The sequence below is a fragment of the Kogia breviceps genome, chromosome 2 (assembly GCF_026419965.1).
Source record: "Kogia breviceps isolate mKogBre1 chromosome 2, mKogBre1 haplotype 1, whole genome shotgun sequence".
NCBI lineage: Eukaryota > Metazoa > Chordata > Mammalia > Artiodactyla > Physeteridae > Kogia > Kogia breviceps.
Genome location: NC_081311.1, coordinates 134,915,157 through 134,941,606, shown reverse-complemented (window position 1 = coordinate 134,941,606; position 26,450 = coordinate 134,915,157). Strand labels below are relative to the sequence as shown.

The window sequence follows — 26,450 nt, the reverse complement described above, 5'->3', positions numbered from 1 at the left end:
TTCCTGTTTGTCTTGATTCTGAAAAAGCCGCTATGAACATTTTAAGCAGACCTTTTCAGCATGCGCCACAATGCCACTCCCTGTTCATCCTTTCACCATATCATGGCTGTTTGAATAATTCAGAGATCGTGAGTCTTTTTGCTTTGAAGAGTTCCTCGTCCAAGCCACATAATCCCCATTTCATAGTCACCTAACTTTATAGTTGTTATTATCCTTCAAATTGATACAAAAACACCTTTTCTCTTAGTGGTGAATCACCCATCCTAGAGACATGCCAACAAAATAAAACAAAACGTAAAACTGGAAATTGTGCCTATTACTCTCACAGGGTTTAGTGGAAACTGAAACCAGGGAGATTTGAGCATCAAATCACTGACCCACTACTTGCTAGCTGTGTGACCTTGAGAAGGTTAATGCCCTCGCTGAGTTCTAGCCCCTCATCTCTAAATTACGAATTAGAGTATCACTTGCTTCATAGAATTATGATGTGAAATGAGAGACAATGCAGACAGTGCCTAGCATACAGGAGTTGTACCCAGCACTGTTAGCTATTATCTGTAGGTGCTGTCGTAGCCCCCAACCTCCAAATCCTGTTTTCATAAACTGAGATTAGGTGAGTGGATAGAATGTTAAGGAAAATGAGAAGAGTATAATACCATATATACAATATGATCTAAATTATGTAAATTTTCTATTTCCATAAATAAGGAAAAAATAAAAAACATATATTCACATATAAACTGTGGTTATCTTTTAATTGTGTGATTCATGGGAATTTTTTGTTTCCTTTGCTATTTTTTCAGTTTTTCAAAGGAGCATTATTAATTTAGAAAAAATTCTTTCTTTTTTCTTATTTAAGAAGTAATACATATGTATGAGGAAAACGTTAGAAAACATAGCATAGTCTCTTTCTCTTGGGGTAACCAAGTATCCATAATCCTTCCAACACTTTCTTCCTTCTTTCCTTTTCTCCTTCCTTTTTAATCTATACTTTCAGAATTTTAAAGATACATGTAACTTCAGACATCCGTATAAATAATATAACACTATATTTGTAGAGCAAACAGTTTGAAAGGGTAAATAGACCAGATATACAAATAATTTAATTCATATTATGTTCACCAGAAATATGTAAATAGTTGAGTTCAAGTGTTTTGGAACTTGAATTTCCTGTTTTATTGTTTTGACTCACAACGTTTTGATGATTGTTTAGTTATAACTGAGTTAAAAACCCACGATTAATATTTCCATTCTGGTATATATGTGTGTGTGTTTGTGTATAATTTATGCCATTTTGAAATTCCCACCTTGGAACTTCCTTGTACTTTAGTTTATTAGCCATATAAGAAAAGTAGTCTTACTTTTCAGAGTAATAGCTCTCTTTTTTTGTTTTTGTTTTTGTTTTTACCACATTCACTTACTTATTTGACAGACTTGGCTTCTACAGATTTTAGACTTTGCAGAAATTAATGCACAAAGACTTGGTACCATTGAGGACATTTCAAAAGTATAATCACATGATCTCTAAAGGAATTCAATATGAGCTAAAAATTTAAACAATAGTGTCTTCATTGAAATAGATACATAGCTCCTAAAGTGAATACTGTGATTAGCACAGCTTTAAATATATATATAAATCCTTGTAAGTATGTTTTATTTTACGTTTACAAATTTTGTTTGTATTTGATCACACACACACACACACACACACACACACACACACACACACACTCTATTATTTCCTTGTTTTGATAGCCAAGAGTCTGCAGTGAATACCAGGTTTCAGCAGCTTCCCTATGACATCTTCCCTATCCAAAAAGTTGCTTTGTCTGCTTTCCTTCAGGGAAATCACTTCTTTCTCAATAGAAGGGTAGAAATATAGTGAATATTTTTATCAAAACCTTGAGTTTTGAAGTTTTAAGTTGTACTGATCAAGTCTCTCTAGAATACAGAAGTTAGAAGAAAAAAAAAAGCCACAGAACATACCATGTCCCCATGTTTCTTACTTTATGAATGAAGGGTTTTGCCATTTAGGTTTAGGACAAGGAGTGACATAATATCTTTAGCCTTTGGAAAGTATCTCTGTAGTTTCTAGGTTAAAAATATACACTAAGGGGACAAAGGAAGGAAGAGGAAGGAAAACTGATGCAAAGGCTACTAAAATAATTTGAATGCAAAATATTATAACGTTATTTGAATTATAGGTTCATCCTTAAGTTATTTTGTATTTACATTTTTTGTGAATTATTTCTGTTTTTACATGGTTCTATGGAATTTATTTATTCAAAATTGTCATTTATGTAGCACTTTGTATTAATTAAGTCATTTTTTAATTAAATATTTGACTACTTGTGTCACTGGTGTTACTCATAAACATTTTATAATATTTATTGTGTTTTAGTTGATCCTGAAAATTTACTTATTGGTCACCATTTCATTATTGTGCTTTCCACTGTTGCCTTTACTCTGCCTTTGTCCTTGTATCGAGATATAGCGAAACTTGGAAAGGTAATTTTTACATTTTAAATAGGCAAAGAAATGCACTTTGTTACCTGCATTAATTTTGTCAAACTAACTACTACCTATATGGCCAAGTTCTTAATTACAGTATTCATCTTTAGTTTCTTTTAGTTTACTTATAATTGTATTGGAGTAAACTATGTTTGATATTTTATCTTATTGGGGGGAACTGATGGTTAAATACTTGATGACTATGAAATAAATAGGTCCTTTCTTTTCTTTTTTTAAGATAGATACTCTGACACAGACAGCACACTTTAATTTTAGAAAATATAAAGAACTCTATTTAAACCAAGTCTATTTACTAAAAAATCTAGTCTATTTTCTATCATTCTTTGTAGATAGTCACTTAAACAATTTAAAATTACATTTACTTTAATGAAGTAAGAATGAATCACTTCATTGGCTTAAAATTTTTTTGTAAATTACAACATCTATGTACCCATTTTTTGTCCAGTGAATTTAAATGTCAATATTTGATTGATTAATTGTTGAGAATTTGGCCAATATTTATGATTCTTATTGCTAAAGGGAAATGGTGATTTATTTCTAATGAAACCAACCAAGGACGTATTCAACTCACCACATATGCTTATCTGCATGCATTAGCCTTTATCTAGCTGTATTTTATTTCCTTACTCTCATGAACTGTTTGTATTTTACCCAGAATATTATTGGTGTTGCATCCTCATTATACCAAGCATTCTAATGAAAAAAGAAATTTTTTTAAGTTATTCATGTGTTTTTACATTCTATTTTGAAAAATCCAACAGTTAATTAATTTTACTTTTCACTGTGATGTTTCGTGTGTATCCACAGTGATGAAGCCCCTCCTTCCAGGTAGAGCTGAGAAAGGGGATGATATTCCAGAGTTTTCTGACCATGCTCCTTCCTTCCATAACAGGCATCCAGAAATAAACTAAAGTGTATTAAAAGGGACTTTTTTGGTGAATTTTCTGAAACGTCTGAACTGTTTTCCATTCCATGTGCTAAATGTAGACATAAATGCTTTCTTCTGAGAGCAAAAGGCAAGGCATTTATGAAAAGAAAGCTAATATTCCATCATATTACTAATACTTGAACATTTTGACCCTAAGTGTCCCTTAAAAATGTCATATTGATGTATTTAAATAAATCTCCCATGAGCAAAGCAGAGTAGTTAGAAACACTGATCTGGAGTCAGGCTGAGCATCTGAGTTCCCCATTGGCCACTTTCTAGCTATGTGACCGGATTCTTTCCCAATATCTGAGTGGATCAGAGGACTTATAATAGAACCTTCTCTCTAGTTAAAAACTAACAACCCAGGAGACAAGATTAATGACAATCAAATGAAATAAAAGCAATTTAATATTTTTCTTATCAGACAAAAATTTCTAAATTGTGCTTATCCATTTAAAAAATTAAGAGTAGAACACAGATTTAATGTTAAGAGTGCAAAGAACACACAGACCAGTTTATATTGTAACCAGTTAAAATAGTGACAGAAGAGAAAGGAAGTGGCAGAGAAGACTCTAGAAACACAGACCAAAGGACAAAACCACAGAGGAAAACTAGACTTAATAGAGCTAGAAAGCAGCAAGGTAAAAGGAGAGGCATCCAAAAATGTGTGTGAGTGGGTGGGGGGACGTTGTGTAGGGAGGGGCAGGGTAGTATAACGACAGAAGCAAGAAGCAATTATAGATAGAAAAAAGCACAAGTCAACACTAAAATAAAATCTGAATAAAAATGAAAACATAATTTCCCTTTATGAAATAGTCATATTTGGTACTTTTTCTATTTGGGGGGAAAAGAACTAAGACTATGATCTGATAAAAATTTACCTGCCTTAGATTATCAATACCAATCTGTAAGAATACTAAAGAATTGTATTTAAAAAACTGTACATAAGTTTACTCAAGTAAAAAGTGAATCACCTAATATTTTCAATAAAATTGTCTCTATTCTAAACTGACCATATATCTTTACACTTTCTTTTTCAGATCTCTCTTATTTCTACAGTTTTAACAACTCTGATTCTTGGAATTGTAATGGCAAGGGTAGTTTCATTGGGTCCACACATGTAAGTTTTGTTGCTTCATTGATTGATATTTGATTTATACCCATCATTCGATGTTCATATGATATAAATGCAGAAACATAAAGTTATGATGGTACCAGAAGCATCATTTATCTTCAGTATTTGACAAAATGAGAGAAAATGATTACATTTAAGTAGTAGCTGATGGGATTAAACTGAGTTTGCTTATTATTTTAATGGCCTGCCTAAAGAATTAAAATAAGGAAGGGATTTTGAATAGTGAGAAATAGGAACAAAGTAGAGAAGTGGTAGATGGCAGAAGGAGGAGAAATGGTAGATGGTAGAAATTTCTGTATCTATCTCACAGACAAATTTGTTCTTAACAAAGTTTTCACCAGTCTAGGTTGAAATGAGAAGAATAAAGAATATAGTGGATGTTTTTCTCTATTTAATGAAATGTAGTCGCCTTGAAAACCACCCTTTATTCTCTACCAAGGTTATATTCTTTAATTGTGTTAAAATGCTTTGTCATTTGTGAACTAATAGTGATAGTTGGTAATGATATTTATTTGTTTTTTAGATTATTATTTGGCCAAATAAAATGTTGGGAACTTGGCATTGGTTCCACAAATTTTAAAAATGTTACTTATCCGTGAAATTCAAAGTAGAGATTCTACTGATCTAAACCACACAGATCTTATGCTTTGATTATAGAATAGATTTATCAGATAAGGACTGGGTAGTTTGTATCCACAGTCCCAAGAGAATGCCATAATGAAACCAGCTTAAAATAGCTTTAAACACAAAATTGGGTTCCCACAATGCACGATAACTATTTGTTGAATAAATTAATAAATAATACATTATGGAGTTTCCATGACACCTTAAATATTTTCTTTATCCTACATAAGACAAATAAAATTAATTTAAGACAATCTCTAACATAGTGCAAGGAACATGCTGGGTCTTCAGTTGTTATCTGTGAGGAAAAAAAGAAACCTGGTGAATAGCTATAATTGATAATGCCATCCCCAAGGTAACTTATTTTGTTCCTACTGAACATTGTTCTGCAAAACCACATCATCTTCCACGATATATGACTTATGTCAGACTTCTTAATTTACCAGGAAAATACCAAAAATTATGCCTTAAATTTATTTGAAAGGAAGTATGAAATATCTAGACTAACTACATTTCATATGGTCTTTTCTTTAAAAAAAATTTTTTTAAGAATTTCAATACAAGGAGATAGCATAAATATCTGTAATGTTTATATTAATGTTCTCTTCAAATAACTTAATCCCAGTTCATAGTTGTATTAGTCAGTTTGGCCTGCTGGAACAAAGTACTACAGACTGGGTGACATGAACAACAGGTATTTATTTTCTCATAGTTCTGGAGGCTGGCAGCTTGGTTGGGTTCTGATGAGGGATTTCTTCCTGACTTGCGGATGCCTGCCTTCCTGCTGTGTCCTCATGTGGCAGACAGAGGGAGAGACAGCAAGCTCTCTAGTGTCTCCTCTTATAAAGGCACTAATCCCATTAAGAGTGTCCTACCCTCACGACCTCTTCTAAACCTGATTATCTCCCAAAGTCCTCATCCTTACATACCATCACGAATTTGGGTTACGGCTTCAACGTATGAATTTTGTGGGGAGCACAATTCAGTCCATAGTGATAGTGTTTTTGAAATGTACCTGGTTCACTTCAATATGGCCATTTATTCCTTCATCTAGTAAACACTTATTGAGTACCTATGGCTTATAACTATTTTGCTGTGCAGCACTTACTGCACATTGTTCACGATCAACTATGGATGAGGGATTTATTTTAAAAACAAAAAAGAAAAAGAAATGACAATACAGTATTAGGAGTGCAAAATAGAAGCATAAGTGAGGGGCAGTGTCAGCGCCGAAGAAGAGAGTTCTTGATAGTCTGAATTAAGGAAGGCTTCCTAGAGGAAGAGAAATATGATCTGGATGTTTTGAAAGAGGAATCTGTATTTTTCCAGATAGAAAAGGGTGTAAAAGGCATTACAGGCCTGGGAAAGGTAAGCTTAAAAGCACAAAAGCACATATTAAATTCTACTAGATGTATTTAACATCTATAATATTGGTACTGTATTCGGCTCTGGTTTTCAAAAGCTGAATTCACAGCAACGAAAGGCTAATAAGTGTACTGAACAAAATAACAATAATAATTTTTGTTTAAAATTTTTAATTTTATAAGCCAGATCTATTTTAATTGAAGGCTTTATCATGTAAAGAATAAATCAAGTTATAATAAAAAGTGTTATAGATTTGGTAAATAGAGTACTATGAGGGAATATTGAGGGAAAAAAAAGCAAGCAGCAAAAAGTTGGAAGTAAATAAATAAGCCATTAGTTGAACCCAAGCAGAACAGTTTAAAGCAATGATTTTCAACTCTGGCTTCACATTAGAATTACCTGAGTAGCTTTAAAAAATGCTGATGCCAGGGCCCTACTTGCAGAGATTCTGAAGGAATTGATGTAGAGATCAGGCAACTGGATTTATTACTTAATGGTTTTGAGTTTGTGAACAAGGATCTAGAGCCTCTTGGTTTGAAGCGATTAAAATCATGAGTACACATTTTAACTGACACATTTCTAAAAATAGGCCAGATATTTTGTTATCTTAGTTACTGTTGTGTCGTTATTTTTTATGATTCATCCTTCAGTTATTTTTTTCAGTGTCTTCTATATACAAAATGTGTGCGAGATACTATTGTGAACACAAAGAGAAAGTATCTCTGCTCTGAGGGGTGCACAGATTAGTGGGGTAGATAAGATGATACAAATGACTGTCATATAGGCAGTGTATCTTGATACAAAGGAAAGAGGAAGGAGAAGCCACTTCCTGGTGGTGCTAAATGAATTGCTTTTTATGGCCAAGAGCTATTTATTTCTGTTGTAAACAAAATGTGACCTGTATCTTTTTAACCTTCCTCTAGTGCTGATAATCATATTTTATCTGAGTCTTTGAAATTTTTCTAATAACACGGATTATTTAGTTAACTCTTTCAATATTTAAATGTTAAGGAAGTGTGTTTTTTAATATTATGATGCCTTTTATTTCTGTTTGAATACTATTGCAAACAACTTCTGTTTGTCCAGATTTACATTCAGGCTAATCAAATCCCATGTTTAGGGGCTGGCATAGTAGCTAGTCAGGCAGGCTTTTCTGTGAAAATATGACAGCCACGAATGCTTATAATCCATAAAACATGAGAAATTCAATACTCCATGTGTGTTTTTCCTCATATTTTTATTCAGATGAATGATCAGAAACCCTGTACTTTTTCACAGGGCTTTTAAAGTGGTATTTGAAAAAGATCTTTAAACCCAGTATCAGAAAAGAGGAAGGTCTGCAATGGTGACTGGTATTGACCTTGTTACTATGGAAACACCTTTGTAGTGGTTGTGTTTTAAAAATAAAACATACAATTCAATTTCCTTTTCCATAACTCATAGGGCCATAAACTCTGCTTTTTGATATGATTTCAAATATCTCACAGTCCAATGACTTTCAATTCTTTTTGGAAATAATGTTCAGTTTTATTGTGTTTTCTAACCTTTAGCTTTCTAAAAACTGAGGTGGCAAGGCAATCTAATTGCTTTCCAGAAAGTGTGCTAGTATCAAAATGCAATAACATATTTCTCCCGTTTTTTTTCAAACTACAATCAGAGGCATTATCACTGTGAAAACCTTCATTCTGTGCCTCATTAATATTCAATTCTTTACATTCAGGATGGAAATGATAGCATGAAGTCCAAATTTATAACTAGTCTCCCTCCATATAACATCTCTTTTACAGCATTTTAATCAATAATGTGGTGTTCCAAACACAATTTCAAAAAATGTATCTACACTTTTAACAGGTATTTTTATGCATATAAAATGTGCCTTTTCCAAGGATCTCAATGCATACTAGTTTTGTTACCCCTTATTCATTCTAACCCTGAAATTCCACAATTATAGCTATATATAAAGAGGAACTAGAGGGGATTAAAGAAGGATCAGAAAAAAATGGGTAAAGACAAAGGAATAGTGCATATCTGAAAAGGGAATGATTAGTTCTGGCAAATACCAGCCACTGATTTTTTTATTGATGATGCATAAATAATTGCCTTTTCTGTTGCAAACGACAACAACCATAGAACCATAACTCGTTGAGGCAAGAAAGAATTTATTGACTCACACAGCTATAAAATTCAAGGCTATTTCTGTTATTAGGTTTGGTTGGATTTAGGAGCTCAGTCAACAAAATCATAGTTTTTCTTTTTTTATCCTTTGGCTTCATATCCTATTTTGGCTGTAGTGTCTGAAAGACTTTCCCCTCATTGTGACAAGATGGCAATGGCAATCTTAGCCTACATCTATTCAAGTCCAAGTCCATAAAATTAGAAAGAGCTTTCTCTTTTATTTTACCTCAAACCTCACTTCCAGTATTAGTTCTGTTTGGCTCTAGTGAGGACCCATGACGATCATGCCTTGTATTGAGTTGCTTATGTTTATGTTACATGCCTACCTTTGAAGCTAAGGATGGGATCAGCTCAACTAAAGCACATAGACTCTGAGCAGAGGAAAAGGTATCCCAAAGGAAATCAAGGCAATGATGATGCCACAGGAAGAGAGAGTAGACTTTGCGTGGTGTCCACTTGAGGTGACAGGAGGTTACTGGTGACCTTCAGGAGTTTCAATCAAATGATATAGGTGGAAGGTAGCTTAGAGAGAATTAAGATCTAAGTGAATTTGGCCAAAAAAAAAAAAAACCAAACCCTTTTGTTTTTTAAGAGCCTCAATGAATGAAAATCTCAGGACAAAACAGTGGCCTTAAGGCAGTAAGTAGTCTAAAAATTACCATTTTTACCATAGGAGATGTGGAACATGTTATAGACCAAGGCAGAAGATGGAGTGAAAGTCCCCCAGGAGACCTTGAAAAGTTGGAATTCATAATATAGAGTGCTCCTTGGAGAGGACTGAAGTAATGAGATAATGAAAATGATCTTAGGACATTAAATATTTCATACAAAAACATTCTCTGGCAAAGAAAATGTTCCTAAGGCTGCTTCCATGCTACCAAAATTTGCTCACTCATTTGCTAAAATACCACTTGACTCTGTTCTGTAGCACTGCTAGAGCTAGTGTTAAGTTTTCCCAGACCAATTGCTGACATGAAGCAACAAATAGAATCATCATGTGACTTGAGTCTGCATGAAAATAGAAAAAAAACAGCTGTAAGACGGTATATTCTCCGAGGAGATCGGTCCAGTCCCTGTGTTAGTGGAGCTGGAGGAGCAGCCTGGGTTACTCAATGTTAAGGACTTATCCCACTTATCATCGATTATTTTTTATAAATGGCTGCCTTAGTGAAGTGTGCCACCTGTGTGTTATTTCCGATTAGAGGCCAGACTGGTCTGTGGTACAGATTAACAACCAAAGAGCAAAAATCAAGTCACCTGTTCTTTCAGCTAGTAAGCATTTATTAAATGTCTGGCTTATGCCAGTCACTCTTCTAGGTATTGAGGCTGCCAAGATGAGGAAAGCACAGTCCATGACCTCAGATATTTATAGTTTGTGAATGGGGAGAATAGACAGTTAAACCTCAATATAATATTTAATAGAATTATGGCAAAACACAATGGAAACAGGAAGGGCCCTTAGCCCAACCTGGGCAGGCAGGTAGTATTTCAGGATAAGACAGTATGTGATCTGCTGTTTTTAAAACAATGTACTGGGATTAGCTGGGTCAAAAAAGGAGAGGAGGGAGGAGTGGGAAGCTACTGTTGGCAGAAATGAGTGAGGCCCAGAGGTGGGATGTGTATAATGACCTAAAGATTTAACATTAACAGGAGGTACTTGGAGAAGAAGGACACTGCCACTGGTTGGGGGAACTATCAAAGAAAGTAAAAGTGCACCCCTTGGGGCTTCCCTGGTGGCGCACTGGTTGGGAGTCCGCCTGCCAATGCGGGGGACGCTGGTTCGTGCCCCGGTCCGGGAGGATCCCACGTGCCGTGGAGCGGCTGGGCCCGTGAGCCATGGCCGCTGAGCCTGCGTGTCCCGAGCCTGTGCTCCGCAACGGGAGAGGCCACAACAGTGAGAGGCCCGCGTACCACAAAAAAAAAAAAAAAAAGAAAGAAAGAAAAAGTGCATCCCTTGAGAATTTTCTCAAAAACTCTATCTTGCTTTTATGTTTCTCCTCGAATATATATTTTATCATAGTTTTAACAATGGTCATATCTCCATAATATCTCTTTTGAAAAACTGCCATATATGGTGCTTTCCTAATCTACTGACCTCTGCTCTCTCATTGGCACCACCTATACAGCTTCTGTGTTAGGGAAGTAACTAGAATGTTGGTGATTCTGAGTTGAAAGTTCAGCTAGAGTGAACAAAGAAATGATCGTAGAGAGGTTGGTAGGGACCGACATGGAAGGAAAGCTTTACATGTAGTGCCAAGAAAGTTGGATTTGTTCTTTAGTTGATGGGACATTGAAAGTTCTTCAGCAGGACAGTAACCACAGCGAGTCTTCATTTTGGACTTCTCGCACCGAGAGGTGAGGATAGATGGGGGTTAAAGGACTGGGAGGAGGCAAGCATCCAGGCAAAAGACAACTGGGACAGTATAAAGGCAAGGTTGGCAGAAAAGAAAAGGAAAAAGAGGAGAGTGTTGCCAAGGTTTCCAGCTTGGACAACCAGAATTGTAGATGGTCCAGAACTCACCACCAAAAGGAGAAAATGAAAAAGTCTGTTCATCCAGTAAGCATTTACTAAATGCTTGGGAACATCGAGGAAAAACCAGCTTCTTTTAAGTTGTTAATCAGGATAAAAAAGGAAGCAGGTCTGGAAAAAAACATCAGTTTTAAATTTTAATATCAATTTTGAGTAACCCTTGGGGTGGAGAGAGAGGAAAAGTAAGTTTTGGAAATGCAAGTTTGGAGTTTAGGGAGAGTCTGATATGAACAGGATTGTACAGGGACAGCATATAATAATAAGGTGGGGAATTCCCTGCTGGTCCAGTGGTTGGGACTCTGTGCTTCCACTGTTGGTGGGGAGGGAGGGGGTCACGGGTTCGATCTCTGGTCGGGGAACTGGGGTCCCACATGCCGCATGGCATAGCCAATAATAATAATAATAATAATAATAATAATGTGAAGAGAGGTACGACCCAAGTAGAACCCCAATGGTAAATACAATTGACCCTTGAACAACATGTGTTTGAACTGCTCGGGTCCATTTATTTGCGAATTTTTTTTCAGTAGTAAATACTGCAGTACTACACAATCACAATTGGTTGAATCCACGAATGCGAGACTCAGATAGGGAGGGTCAACTGTAAGTTATACTTGGATTTTCGACTGCTCTGAGGGTCAGTGCCCCTAAGCCCTGCATTTTTCAAGGGTCAACTACCATCTGGAGCTCACATCTGAAATTACATTTATTTTAATATAAACCTTGAGCACTTGCGTTTAAAAACAAAAGGATCAGTTTTGATGTTTAGGGTGATACCCAGGAAGAATGTTCCTGAACAGCTGTATGTGTTCATGTGGACCACAGCTGGCTATAGAACAGACTCAGAAGAAAAGTGAGCTGGGAGCAAGGAAATGGCAGAGAGCTGTCAGCTGATGCGGAGCTAGGGAAGTGGGCAGATCTGCTTATGTCACTAATAGCTTGTGGTGTGACAGGAAACGTGTAGCCTTTGTGTGCCAGCCAGAGCACTTAACTCCCAGATGTATCTGGTTGAAAAGGTTAATATGTAAGCCTCTCTTAACAAAAACGCAGGCTCTACCGAGATTGTATGATTTGGAAGGTGCCTGTGTTTAGCTGTAAAGAGTTTGGTCAGGTACAAGACACATGTGGTGTTCGATCCTCCTGATCGGAGGTCAGATGTTCTGGTGATCAGAAGCAATCCCTATGCAGCTTGTTTTCTCCAGTCTGTGAAGACTGAGATGTATTTGGTGGGACTTGCTTCCTACTTGCTTATTTCTACAAATCTACTGTTATAAAGATAAGGAAAAGTATGTCTTTCAAAATAGAACGCAAAACCTGAATCCAAGAACCCAGACTGAGATAACTTTGCAAAATGAATTTAAGCCCCAAAAACCTCCCCCCCACCTCGCACACATAAGGAAAAGGCTTCTAAAAATTTTATAACTAAGCATGTCTGGATTTTTCAGAGTAAGAGAAGCAATCATTCTTGTAAAAGTATTTGCAAACTGCTACAAGCCAATCTGTATTTCTGTCAGTGTTAAAATATGTTGAAACACTGGAAGCATTGCTTCTTAAATGATCTGAACCTTATAATAAACCTTCATTATGTTGCCATGATTTATTTGAAGTTTTGTAAGACATTTTAAAAGATCCTGCCTCTTCCCAATATTGCTTTCATTTGGATTTATTTTTCTCAAAAGAATATTCACATATTTTTACAACATCAAATATTACACATTGCTTTTAATGAAATAGAGCTGCCTCTTACCAAATCCTTTCCTATTTCAGCTGTATCTTTTGGCATTTACATTTTTACTTCTAGGTAATGTGCTTGTAACTGCTATTTCTGGATTCTCACTGTTGTCATAGAGTAGATGAGGATTTAGCTCTTTCAAATTATTTTTCTTCTTCTTCTATATCATAATATGTGAATACTTAACACAAGTTTCAAAGTTAGTTATATTTCCCTTTTGGTACATTTTTTCTAGAATCAAGACTTGCTTTTGGTTTTATTTTTAATCATGTTTAGTTGCATGTTCAGTTTAGCTTAAAAAAATTGATTTTTTCAAAGCAGTTTTAGGTTCACAGCAAAGTTGAGAGAGCGGTACAGAGATTTCCCACAAATGCCCTGCCCCACACATGCATAGGCTCCCCCATTATCAACATCCCCTACTAGAGTGGTACATTGGTGACAGTTGATGAATCTAGGTTAGTCCATCATAATCACCCAAAGTCCATAGTTTACCTTAGAGTTCACTCTAAGGTAACCACATTCTGTGGGTTTGGACAAATGTGTAATGACATGTATCCATAATTATATTATCATATAGTGTATTTTCACTGCCCTAAAAATCCTTTGTGTTTCCTCTATTCATCCCTTCTCCCCTACCCCTAACCACTGGCAACTACTGATCTTTTTACTATCTCCACAGTTTTTCCTTTTCCAGAATGAAATACAGCTGAAATCATATAGTATGTAGCCTTTTCAGAATGGCTTCTTGCACTTAGTAATATGCATTTAAGGTTCCTGTTTTTTCATAGCTTGATAGCTCATCTCTTTTTAGTACTGAGTAATATTCTATCATCTGGATGTACCAGAGTTTATTTACGCATTCACCTTCTGAAGGCCATCTTGGTGGCCTCCGAGTTTTGGTAATTATGAAGAAAGCTGCTGTAAACATCGGTGTGGCAGGTTTTTGTGTGGATCATATGTTTTCAGATTCTTTGGGTAAACACCAAGCAATGTGATTGCTGGATCCCATGATAAGAGTATGTTTAGTTTTATAAGAAACCATCAAACTGTCTTCCAAAGTAGCTGTACCAATTTGCATTTCGAAACACTAGCAAAGAATGAGGGTTTGTATTGCTCCACATCCTCACCAACATTTGGAGTTGTCAGTGTTCTAGATTTTGGCCAGTCTAATGGCTGTACTTTTTTTTTTTTTTTCTTTCAAGGTGTGTAGTGGTATCTCAGTGTTGTTTTAATTTGCACCTCCCTGGTGACATATGGTTTGGAGCATCCTTTCATATGCCTGTTTGCTCTCAGGATCTGTTCTTTGGTGAGGGGTCTATTAGGGGGTCAGTGGATCTTTGGCCATTTTTAAATTGAGTTGTTTGTGTGCTTATTGTTGAGTCTGAAGTGTTCTTTGTATATTTTGGAGATAATGAGTCCTTTGTGAAATGTGTCTTTTAAAAATATTTTCTCGGGCTTCCCTGGTGGTACAATGGTTGAGAGTCCACCTGCCGATGCAGGGGACGCGGGTTCATGCCCCAGTGCGGGAAGATCCCACATGCAGCGGAGCGGCTGGGCCCGTGAGCCATGGCCGCTGAGCCTGCGTGTCCGGAGCCTGTGCTCCACGACGGAAGAGGCCATAGCAGTGAGAGGCCCGTGTAACGCCAAAAAAAAAAAAAAAATTATTTTTAAATAAATTAAAAAAAATATTTTCTCCTAGTTTAGCTTTTGACTTTGATTATTTTTGTTACTCCTTATCCAAATGCTCGAACATATAAGATAATCTACCAATCTTGTTATTTTTCCTAGAGACCTCCTCTCAGAGCCTTTGTCCTCTTGCTCCTTTCTAGATAAGAGTGATTTCTCAGTTTGCCGCCCCATTGTCTTTCTAGGACTTCCTTTCACCTCTGTTTTTGTGTTAGACACCCTACTTCCAGTTTCTCATATCTTTCTTTTTTTCTTTGTTTTCTCCTTTTGCTGGAGCATCTTAGGCATGACCACAGATGCTGCTCTGGGACGGTCGCTGGTGGAGACTGCACGGCTGGGTCCGGTTTCTCACTTTGCTGTCTGATTCAGAAAGAGCTTTACTTCCCTGCAGGAGTGAGACTTCATTTGCACCTTTGGTTTTTATTTTATTTTATTTTGTTTTCAATAGCCATCTCTCCGTATAATGTGTATATAAAGACTGGAAATCATAATCTAATTTTTAAAAAGTTTATGCTCATGTTATTTAAGAATGACCCGAATTGTCTCTTTATTAATTGCCTTTTGAAAATCTGCAGTTAGGAAGTAATGTACATGTAGGATTTAGGAATGTCAGTCACAAAGTTATATTTTAAGAAATGTAATTATTTTATTTACCTTCCAAAGCCAAATATTCTTAGGCAGAAGTTCTTTGTTATTTTAGTTTCACTTTCTTTTGAGGGTCTTTCCTTGTCATGAGTGCACGACGCCCACCTGTTTGATCCGTGGCCTTGCATGGCCTCACTCACCTTGGCCGACCCCCGAGCAGGCCTGATGGCCACGGGGACGCCCACAGACACCACGGTCAGCACACTCTGACCTGATGCAAGAGGCGTAGGGCAAGGCCTGAAGAGAGGAGGGGAGGGGAAGCGAGAAGGAGGGACAGGGCCAGGGCTCCCGCAGGCTCCAAACCAGGGAGCAGGGTTTCCCCAGGCCTCACACTTCTTTGCCCTTGTGTGGCAATGTCCACCAGCGCCTGTGTGGACATCAAGAGATATGCTGGCCTCTGTGTGGTGACAACCTTCAGAAGGGTCAGAAGGCCCTTGACCCTCTCACCTGGAGAGCAGTGAAAGGGGCAGGTCAGCATGAGAGGGTCTTCCGAGCGAGGCTTATTTGAAATCAGACACCCCAGGTGTGTGAGGTCCCACCTAGAGTGACTGTGAGACTCGAAGTTTGTAAGCTTGCCCCTGGTTTGCTAAGATGATCTACAATAATGTTTACTGTTCCAAGTTAGAGAAGAGAGAGAGAGAGAACGGGTCTGTGCGGCCCCCTGTGCAGGTGGGCTGGTCTGAAAATGAAGTCTGCCGTGTTACTGATCAGGCCAGAGACGCTCGTGTCACTGCATCACCTGGGTCTCTTGTGCAGAAAACAGCATGGTGTTCTTTTTGTTTGTTTTATAAATTTATTTATTTATTGTCTGTGTTGGGTCTTCGTTTCTGTGCGAGGGCTTTCTCTAGTTGCGGCAAGCGGGGGCCACTCTTCATCGCGGTGCGCGGGCCTCTCACTATCATTGCGGAGCACAGGCTCCGGATGCGCAGGCTCAGCGGCCATGGCTCACGGGCCCAGTTGCTCCGCGGCACGTGGGATCTTCCCAGACCAGGGCTCGAACTCGTATCCCCTGCATTGGCAGGCAGACTCTCAACCACTGTGCCACCAGGGAAGCCCCAGCACGGTGTTTTTAATCTGCTTGTGTTCTCTCACAGTATGCTGTTAGAAGGTTAATTGGTAAGATTAAAGCAGCCTTAATCACAAAGAGGTTTAGTGTTTAAAAAAATTCCCCAACAAGTATTGGAACTTCTAAAATATGTATATCATTTGTACAGGGTTAATCTTGGAAATTATACTTGAAAACTTTATTCTACTCTTCTTTTTTAGTTGGAAATTGTTTTTGACAAAATTGTTTTGTACCACTGGAAAAGAAAAATAGTAATTTATGTTCCTAAAAAAAAAATTTTTTAATCCAAATCCATCTGACTCCAAAGCTCATTATCTTTTTCCATTTCAGCTCGCTGTATTCCATATGTTTTTCCTTAGTCGAGAGAAAGTTCCTTCAAAGTGGAAATTAAGTTCATTATTGTTCTAGTTGTCCCTTATTGATAATATTAATCACAGTTTTATCTATAGCCAGCAAATAATCACATTAAATGAAAGAAGCAGGTAGGAGCCAAATGGGGTTAAAGAGCTGGTTTATGCATTACTAGGTAACATTAACACTTGCTGAAGAGATGCTATCGACCGCAGTGGACTAACTTCAAAACTGTTGGCTTCCGTTGCAAACTCTAGACACACACCAGTAAATGTGGTTGGTTTCAGTTCTCAGGGAAATGAACTTTGACGGCGCCAACAGAAGAATCTAAAACAAAGAGAAACCAGAGAGTAGTTCTTATTTGGGGGTTTCTTCAGAAGAAAATTAGCCTCTCTTTGTACAAAAGAAATACTCCTGACGAGTTGTATGTTAATATGTTTGATTTTGAAAAATCATTTGAAAACCATTTCCTGTCACAGGTTACTTATTGTGAATTAGTCTTTAAAATTAAAAAAAAAGGAAAGTGCTCATCCTGTAATCACTTTGTAATAACAAATTAGTCTTTACTTGGTTCATATTTAATAATATTTCAATATGACTATGTACTGTGTTTTCCCCCTATGTCTATATTCATAATGACAATTTTGATTTGTTTCTCCCAGTTTGTTATTTTTTTGCTTTCTTCATCTTCTTTCTCTTTTCTTCTTCTTGTTTTTTTCTTTCTCAAATTCTCTAGTAGCCATGGTTCTTTATAAGTTAACAAAGTATTCTTCTTGTCTACTGTTACACTCATCTCCTCCATTCTTCTACTTGCATCTCAGGAAGTTCCGTTGATAAATAGTAGCTGAAACTTACCACATAAGCTACACTGCAGGAAAAATAAACCCTCTTTAAGTAATTTCTTTAACTCTTCTAGACCATTAGAAGCTAATTAGGTTTTTCTGCAACAGAAGTTACCTATCCCACTCCTTTTAGATCTATGTTGTCCAACACAGCAGCAACCAGCCACATGTGACTATTTTTTTATTTTATGGTTTTTTATTGAAGTATAGTTATTGACAATGTTGTATTAGTTGCAAATGTTAATTTACAGTGTTGTTTACAGCAAAGTGATTCAGTTATACATATAAATGTATATATATAAATATATATGTAGTCTCTTTCAGATTCTTTTCCATTATAGGTTATTACAAGATATTGAGTAATAGTTCCCTGTGCTATACAGTAGGTCATTGTTGTTTACCTACTTTATATATAGTAGTGTGTATATATGTTAATCCCAAACTCCTAATTTATCTCACTTTATATATAGTAGTGTGTATATATGTTAATCCCAAACTCCTAATTTATCTCCCCCCACATGTGACTATTTAAATTAGATAAAATTAAATAGAATTAAAAATTAACTAACTCTAGCCATAATTTTAAATGCTCAGTAGCCACATGTGTATAGTGGTCACCATATTGCACAACACAGATGTAGAACATTTCCATCAGCACAGAAAGCAATTGTAGAGGAGCAAAATTTGCCATGCCAAAATGTTTCTCTTTGGCAGGTGGATTATTTCCAGCTGAAAGACTCAGGAAGTACCTTTGACCTTCTTCCTCACTGCCTAAAAGAATTCAGATAGAGGGACGTTCCTGGAATAGAGCAATCACCAGAGATACCTGCAAAGAATATGTGCTAGGTGTGGTGGAGAAACTTGGCAAGGGCTAGAGGTCAGGGTCCGCTAAATGTCCCATGTCTCCACATGGCCCAGCAGACATTTCTTTACCAAACATTTACTTTTCCATCTTCATGTGAATTGCCTTCCTCCCCTTCGAAGTCCCAAACCACTACCCCCAACATCCTTGTTTGTCTTTAGCTAAAGATGGTATTTAAGGTGAGGGTTTTGGCCATTTTGGCGAGTTACTCAGTTCCCCTGGGTCTCTCCCATGTATACCTGTAGTTAAACTTCTGCTTGATTTTCTCCTGTTAATCTGTCTCATGTCAATTTAACTCTTAGAGCAGCCAGAAGAACCTAGAATAGCGGAAAATGTCTTCCTCTCCAACACACTATTGTATGCTGCTATTCTAGATTATCATACAGAATAAAAAATATTTGCCCTCTTTGTTTTGTCTTTTTCTCTGCAGCATTTCCAGTGGTCATAACACTGATTGCCACATTGGTAGTGTTCAGCAAATATAAGTTGAAAATTGAATGATTTGAATGACTTTCCAGCAGGAAGAATGTAATTTCACTTAAAGACTATTTATGGAAATTTAAGCTTAAAAATTAAGTTCAGGGCTTCCCTGGTGGCGCAGTGGTTGAGAGTCCACCTGCCGATGCAGGGGACACGGGTTCGTGCCCCGGTCCGGGAAGATCCCACATGCCGCTGAGCGGCTGGGCCCGTGAGCCACGGCCGCTGAGCCTGCGTGTCCCGAGCCTGTGCTCCGCAACGGGAGAGGCCACAACAGAGAGAGGCCCGCGTACCGCAAAAAAAAAAAAAAAATTAAGTTTAAATCCAGAAAGGTTTCATGTAGAAAATAATGTATAATTATATAAAGTTCAGAAAGCTTTAAATTGGGCTAAATCTTTTTGAAATAATTTTCTATATTTGGTTCCAGTCTTTATCAACAAGAGACTATCATATTTAAAAGTCAGTTTACTTATCTTTCCATAGCAGTAACTATAATTCTTAAGTTGGATTCATTTTTCTTTTCCCAGACATAACTATTATTCTTAAGTTGTTTGAATCATTTCTTCTATACTTATACTATGCATTTATGTATTGGCAATAGTATTAGTATTGATTAGTATGTTTGTAAAATATACATAAATAATCACTGTGGTAAAAAAAATGTACATTCTCTAATATAACTCACTATTTTTCCCTCAATATTGTATTCAGTATATTTCTATTTTGATAAAATTAGCACTGGGTGACTCTTTTTAATTGCTCTACAGCATACAATCTGATGGTTTAGAAATTTAGAAATGTAATTGTTTCCTTATAAGCTTTGAGTACCTTAAACTTTACTAGATATTGCCAAGATCTTCTCCAAACTGTTTTACAGTTCACAGTTCCCTCCATAGTAATTGTATCTTGTCCTAGCAACTTCTCAACATTGCTATTATTGAATTAGGTGTAAAATTTTTTTTAATGTATTGCATTTGAGTTTTTCTAATTATGAAGGAGGGTGAGCAACATACAGCATATTTGCTGGCCATTCTCATTTCCTTTTCTGTCAATTACCTGTTGTCTGTTGTTCATTGGAATATTGTTTTATTATGATATGCAGTAGCATTTAATATACGCTGGATAATAACCTTTCTTGGTTATATGCAAGACATATTTTGTCTCCCAATTTTTAGCTTTTCTTTATTTTTTAACTTTGAATATAAATTATTTTATTATACAGACATTTTATATTAATATTTACCTTCCATTGATTTTATCAGGTTTATCAATTTTTACCTTTATGGTTTTTGCTTTTATAAGTTTAAAACAATCTCTCCTCCATCGATATTATGTTTTATTCTTTGAAATTAAATATTAATTTGTAGAGAATTGACATCTACATGATATTGAGTCTTCCCATTCATAAATATGGATCTGGTATATCTCTCCATTTGTTTGCCTTTCAATAAAATTATGTCATGCCATTAATATTATGCATATCTTTAAAAATATTTAGTGTTTTTGTTGTCACTGCCATTTAAAAAACATTTTAACTGGTTTTTTTGTATACATCAACCCTCTTAATTTTTGTATATTGAGCTTGTATCCAGTGAAGTTGCTGAATGCTCTTATTAATTCCAATAGCTTGTCAGTAGATTCCCCTGAATTTTCTGTGTACATAATTATATTGTGTCCAAATAATTTATCACTTTCCAATGATTACATATCTTATCACTGTCTTACTTTATTGCATTAGCTAAGAGTTCCAATAATATATTCTGAAAACAGTGATAGTGAAGATCCTCATCTAGTTTCTGCCTTTAATTGTAATATTTCTAACTCTTCACTTTAAAATATGTCACTTGCTATATAGGTTTTGGTATATATTCCTTATTAGGTTAAGGAAGTTCTACTTTAATAATAGTGTGCTTAGCACACTTGTCAAAATAAATACTGGATTGTACGCTTTTCTACCTATTTTGAAATGGTCAGTCATAAGCTTTTTTCTCCATTAATCTGTTAATGTGATGACTTATACTAATAGATTTTTCTATTACTGAACTACTCTTGCACTTATTGGAAAAAACTCTTCTTAGACATGATTTTTTTCTTCAACATTGCTTGACTGCACTGATAATATTTCATTTTCTATTTCAGCATCTATATTCTAAAGTCAGAGCAGTCTGTAACTTCATTTTCTCATCCACACTGAGTATCAAGATTTCATAAAATATACCAAAAAACTTTCTCTTTTCTTTTTTCTGTGGAACCATTTTTCTGGAACTCAATCCCAGCTAATTTATAAAAGGTTGGAAAACCATATTCAATGTCTCTTTCCTTCTCTTTATCTAGATTTGGACACACATTTTTTCCTATCTGTAATATGTTTTTGGTATTTTCCATCTTATAAAATCAGCATCATTAAGCTGAACACAGAAAATCCAAAATCATCATAGGTACTATTTCACACTCTATCTTATCTAGGAATATCAAGGAACCACATGGACCAGGAAAAACCTTTGAAACTTAAAGAAGAAAAATAAAACTCCTACCTTTTCATTACTAATATAAGAGTTAAAAAGTAGGGCACCACCACAATCTGTACTGAAAGGAAAAATGAATATTATTCACCTGGAAATACCCTACCAGGGAAAGTAGGTCATTTAAAACATATTAGAAAGTTAAAAAATCTTCAAGCTTCTACAATTGTTAGTGCTGCCTTTTCTCAAAAACATGTTTAAGGACTGTGGACAAAATTTGTATTTTTCCACATTAACATTGGGAATTGACAGGTATGCTGCTGTTGGTAATATTCACTGCAGTGAGCAGTGGAAGCAGCAGGTGGCAGCAGCTCCCACTCAACAAACTGGGTTTCTGAGCAAGCACTGTAACAGCAGGAGGCCTCCCTTGCTTGCGCCTTAGTTCTTTTGTGTCTGTAATGCTCATTTCAAATATGGAAAGAAGTAATATAATGCATAAATCCCACTAACTTTGATAAAACAGATGAGACATTTTTGTGTCTACACTGAGAATGAATAACAAACTTTGGAAATAGATGGATTTATACCTAGTACCTTTATGCTTTCTAGGACCCTTCTTCCCTGTCCCCCTCTTCTATCTTATGCCTTTTTTGGATCTCACTGAAGCCTTTCCTTTTCAGGGAAGCTGGCCATACTTTTGGACATTTGCTACCTTCTATTAAATGACACTGTATAATAATAACAATGTTAATACATAAGTTGATAATACTAGTGACCATATATTGAATACTTACTGTATGCTAAGCTCTCTTCCAAAGTTTTACATATTTTTCTTATTTAATTTACACAATAACTCAGTGAATTTGGTACTATTATTATTATCCTCATTTTATAGATATCAAAACTGAAGCACAGAAAGGTTAAGTACGTTGCCTAAGATCACATAGCGAATAAGTGGATGGGGCCAGAAGATCACACAGGCTGTCTGACCTTGGAGACTGTGCTCTTTACTGTTACTCAGGGATTTGTTAAACAGGGAGACCAATCCCTGCCTATAGACAGTGTGGCAAATATTTTAATTCCACTAGGAAAGAGACCTATTCAAGCTATTTAAAGTACATATATTTCTAAAACCTCTTTGAGAAGTGTATATACAGGGGGGAATTTGAGGTGATTGGCAGTTCAGTAAGGAAGAGACGGACAGACCAAAGAGACAGATCTCAACTTCTTTACTTACTGTTTGTGGAAGCTTGACCAGATATGTCACCACCCAGAGCTTGACTTTCCTAGTGCATTAAATAGTGATAATAATACTTAAGTGTTATTGTGAAGATTGAGATAGCATAGGATAGTTCCTAGAACATAGTTAAGTACCTTTACAATTAATATTAGTTCAAGTCTACCTTTCTCAATAAACTGTAGTGCCAACTGTGAATTTCCCTTGGGTAGGATGAACCTGGAAGAGTTAAAGGGAAATAAAAGGCAGCATTGATTAACTGAGGAAGAACTTTGCATTATTAATGTTTGAATCTCCCTCAAAAAATATCTCAAATGATGAGTGCATAACAAATGTTTGTTGTTAAATTGATGAGTAGATAAAGTCACAGAGTTAAGTGGTCCATTCTAAATATGTAAAACTAGAGTCTCTCCAAGTCATGGGCATGCATTTTCAAGGACTGAGGTTAACAGTAACATGGGTATTCCTGGGAAATTTATTTACAATTTAAAAAGATGAATGGGAGCCCCTTATTAATTTCTGACTTAACGATGTTCAATTTATAGTGTGACATCATTTCTTGTTTTCTTTTATGCTTATGCTTGCATTTATTTAATCATTCATCAAATTAACTGATTTCTCTTCTAGACCCAAAACAGAAGATGCCTGGATATTTGCAAAGCCCAATGCTATTCAGGCTGTTGGTGTAATGTCGTTTGGTGAGTAGATGGTTTCCAAGGCCCTTTCTCAATATGGAGTCTTCTGTACCATGAAAAAGTGCTGTGGGGCTTCCCTGGTGGTGCAGTGGTTAAGAATCCGCCTGCCAATGCAGGGGACATGGGTTCAAGCCCTGGCCTGGGAAGATCCCACATGCCACGGGGCAACTAAGCCCGTGCGCCACAACTACTGAGCCTGAGCTCTAGAGCCCACAAGCCACAACTACTGAGCCCACGTGCCACAACTACTGAAGCCTGCGCGCCTAGAGCCCGTGTTTCACAATGAGAAGCCATGACAATGAGAAGCCCGTGCACCGCAACAAAGAGTAGCCCCCACTCACCACAACTAAAGAAAGCTTGTGCACAGCAACGAAGACCCAACACAGCCAAAAATAAATAAATAAATTTTTTTTTAAGTGCTGTATTTCATATTTGTGTCTGGAGAGCAGATGTCCTAAGTTTTAGACTTCCCATTAGCAGCATATGATCCAGTTTGTGCCAATATAAAATTAGGCTCAAACTTTTCTCACTCATCACCAGAATTTGTTTCAATTTGGACAAGTCTCTTCCTCATGCAGAAAACTCATTTAAGTCTTCTTGTTTCTTAACTTGAAAATCTAGCAAGTGTTATGGACTTCTTCAAAATCTTGCACACAAAGTATTGTGAATTGGCCATCTAAAGTTACTCTGTTATATCCCAGATGGGAAAGGAAGCCCTGGACTGAAAATATGGTGTTGTTTAGATTTCCTTTAAGATTGGAAAGGCCACTGGGAAATGGGAGAGAAAGTTGGATAGGCCTGGTCTATATCAAGAGTGACATGAGAAGAATATAAGCCTAATGTGAATGAAATTTCTCATTCCTACAGCTGGTAGAAAGATTATTTCTGACATATTTAGTAAATTAGTATATTTGAACTTCAGTTCATTAGTATTTAAAAGAAGCATATGGGCTTCCCTGGTGGCGCAGTGGTTGAGAATCCGCCTGCCGATGCAGGAGACACGGGTTCGTGCCCTGGTCCGGGAAGATCCCACATGCCGCGGAGCAACTAAGCCCGTGAGCCGTGGCTGCTAGGCCTGCGTGTCCGGAGACTGTGCTCCGCAACGGGAGAGGCCACAACAGTGAGAGGCCCGCATACCGCAAAAAAAAAAAAAAATAAAAGAAGCATATATCTCTGAATTTTCAGAAGGAAAGGGAGAACTATGGTGCTTGCTTTAATAATGCTTTTTTTTTTTTCTTGTATTGCAGCATTTATTTGCCACCATAACTGCTTCTTAGTTTATGGTTCTTTGGAAGAACCCACGGTAGCTAAGTGGTCTCACATCATCCATATGTCCACCTTGATTTCTGTATTTATCAGTATTCTCTTTGCTACATGTGGATACTTGACATTTACTGGCTACATCCAAGGTAAAATGAAAAATTCAGTATTAGCATATTTTGGTGTTCATATGGAGTGGTGCTATCACTTCTCATTTTAAGTACAATTATACCCAATGTTCTACTTCAGAGTAGAACCCATTCTCTCCTCTACCTTCCTGCCTCTCCTAATTTTCCTAATTTTCTCCTTTTTTAAACTGCTAAGCTTCTGTAGTCCATTCTCCCTCCTTCCATGGTATCACTTCAAAGCACATGAATTCCAGCTTCCCTCTCTACTAGTCCACTGCAGTTTCACCTTCGAGGACACCAATATCCTCCCACTCTTCAAAGCTAACAGTCTTCTTGGTTCTGATTTTCATGGACCTCTCTGAATCACTTAACTTCTCTCTGAGTGATTCCTCTTTACTTTCTCCTACCTCCTCTCCCTCTCTCCCCACAATCCCCATTAACTGGCTCAAGCAGGTTGGCTTTTCTTCTCTCAACAAATTCTTGGAGATTTTCATTGTTTTAACTCTAGTCCAGAACTTTCTTTCCATCTCCAGCCTCTTGGCTGCAGAACTTTTCTACTTAGTTGTTTCACTCTTGTCTGAAACACAAAATACATCTTTGCCACAAAACCAGGCCTTTCCCTCCTCACCCCAACTCTCATCCCAGGACCCCACACTGAATTCACTTTTCTTCTGTTCATCCAGGCCCAACAACTGAATGGTCATGTCTTCTACATCCTTGACCCTTACATTCACTCATCTCTGTAGTGTGAGAGTTAGGGTATTCTGACAGCCTGCTGAATACTATGATTCATGCATTTCACAGCTTTTGCAGGTCTGTTATCTCATTTGACCTTCAGACAACCCTAGGAAGGTAAGTGGAATAACTAGTTTTACCCCCTGCCTAGAACACAAAGAGGCAGAGTAACTTGCCCAAGCTGGCTGCTGACAAAGTAGAAAACACATCTCCTAACTTTCAGTCCCATTTTCTTTCCATTCCATCTTGTCACCTACCCCATGTTGGATACATATGGCCCATTAAAAACTGTCTCTTAGCCTCTAGTTCTGCTTAGCTTACTTTTCAGATGACACTGAAGTACTCTTGGGTGAGTGGTACATTGTTCCAAATGCAGGTTACAGGTGACTATGATTATAGGGAGAGATTTCTCAAGAAATAAAGAAGATGGCTTCATAAAAGAGTGATTAATAACATAACCCCAGTGCCATCAAAAATATGATACCTGTGTGTGCCATTAGAGTGCAGTAATGAAGTGACCTTGAAAATCTTGATAAAAATTGTTTCAAAACATTGCCATGTATCACTATTGCTACATAGTTTGCAAAGACAAATAGCCTGTAGGCTCCAGTCTGCACAGGACCTTGGTTTTAAATGCCTTTTCTATAAGACATATACCCTTTTTCTTAGTCACACCTTCCTGGTATTTTTATCATTAGTAATTGTTCAGATATAATTAAGTCTTTATATAACAAAGCTGACAGGTTGGTTTTGGTTTGGGTTGTTGTTTTTTATTTTTCTTTCTTTTCTAGCTATAATTCCCTAAAATACACCTAGACTCAAGCTAGAATAAGCTGAGGTTGTTTCTTCAGGCCATTTTGCCTTAGGCAAATCTAGTCTTGTTTGTCCACACTGCATGCTTCTTTTTCCCTTTCATTACATAAACTCCAGCTTGTGAGGCAGTGAGAACTCTACATTGTTCTTGAATTTCCCAGTGACTTTTG

The 26,450-nt window shown here is 36.8% G+C and overlaps 1 protein-coding gene across 2 annotated transcripts in view; it reads left to right on the top strand.

The window, feature by feature from the left end:
- Positions 1-26,450, top strand: part of SLC38A11 (solute carrier family 38 member 11) — a 51,128-nt gene that overhangs the window by 10,618 nt on the left and 14,060 nt on the right. Inside the window, exons 6-9 of one of the 2 annotated variants that reach the window (XM_059052351.2) lie at positions 2,402-2,508; positions 4,501-4,580; positions 23,277-23,347; positions 24,592-24,753. In XM_059052351.2, coding sequence (XP_058908334.2) covers positions 2,402-2,508; positions 4,501-4,580; positions 23,277-23,347; positions 24,592-24,753 — 420 coding nt within the window. The remainder of the gene's footprint in view (positions 1-2,401; positions 2,509-4,500; positions 4,581-23,276; positions 23,348-24,591; positions 24,754-26,450) is intronic. The other variant, XM_067027522.1, reaches the window with a different exon arrangement.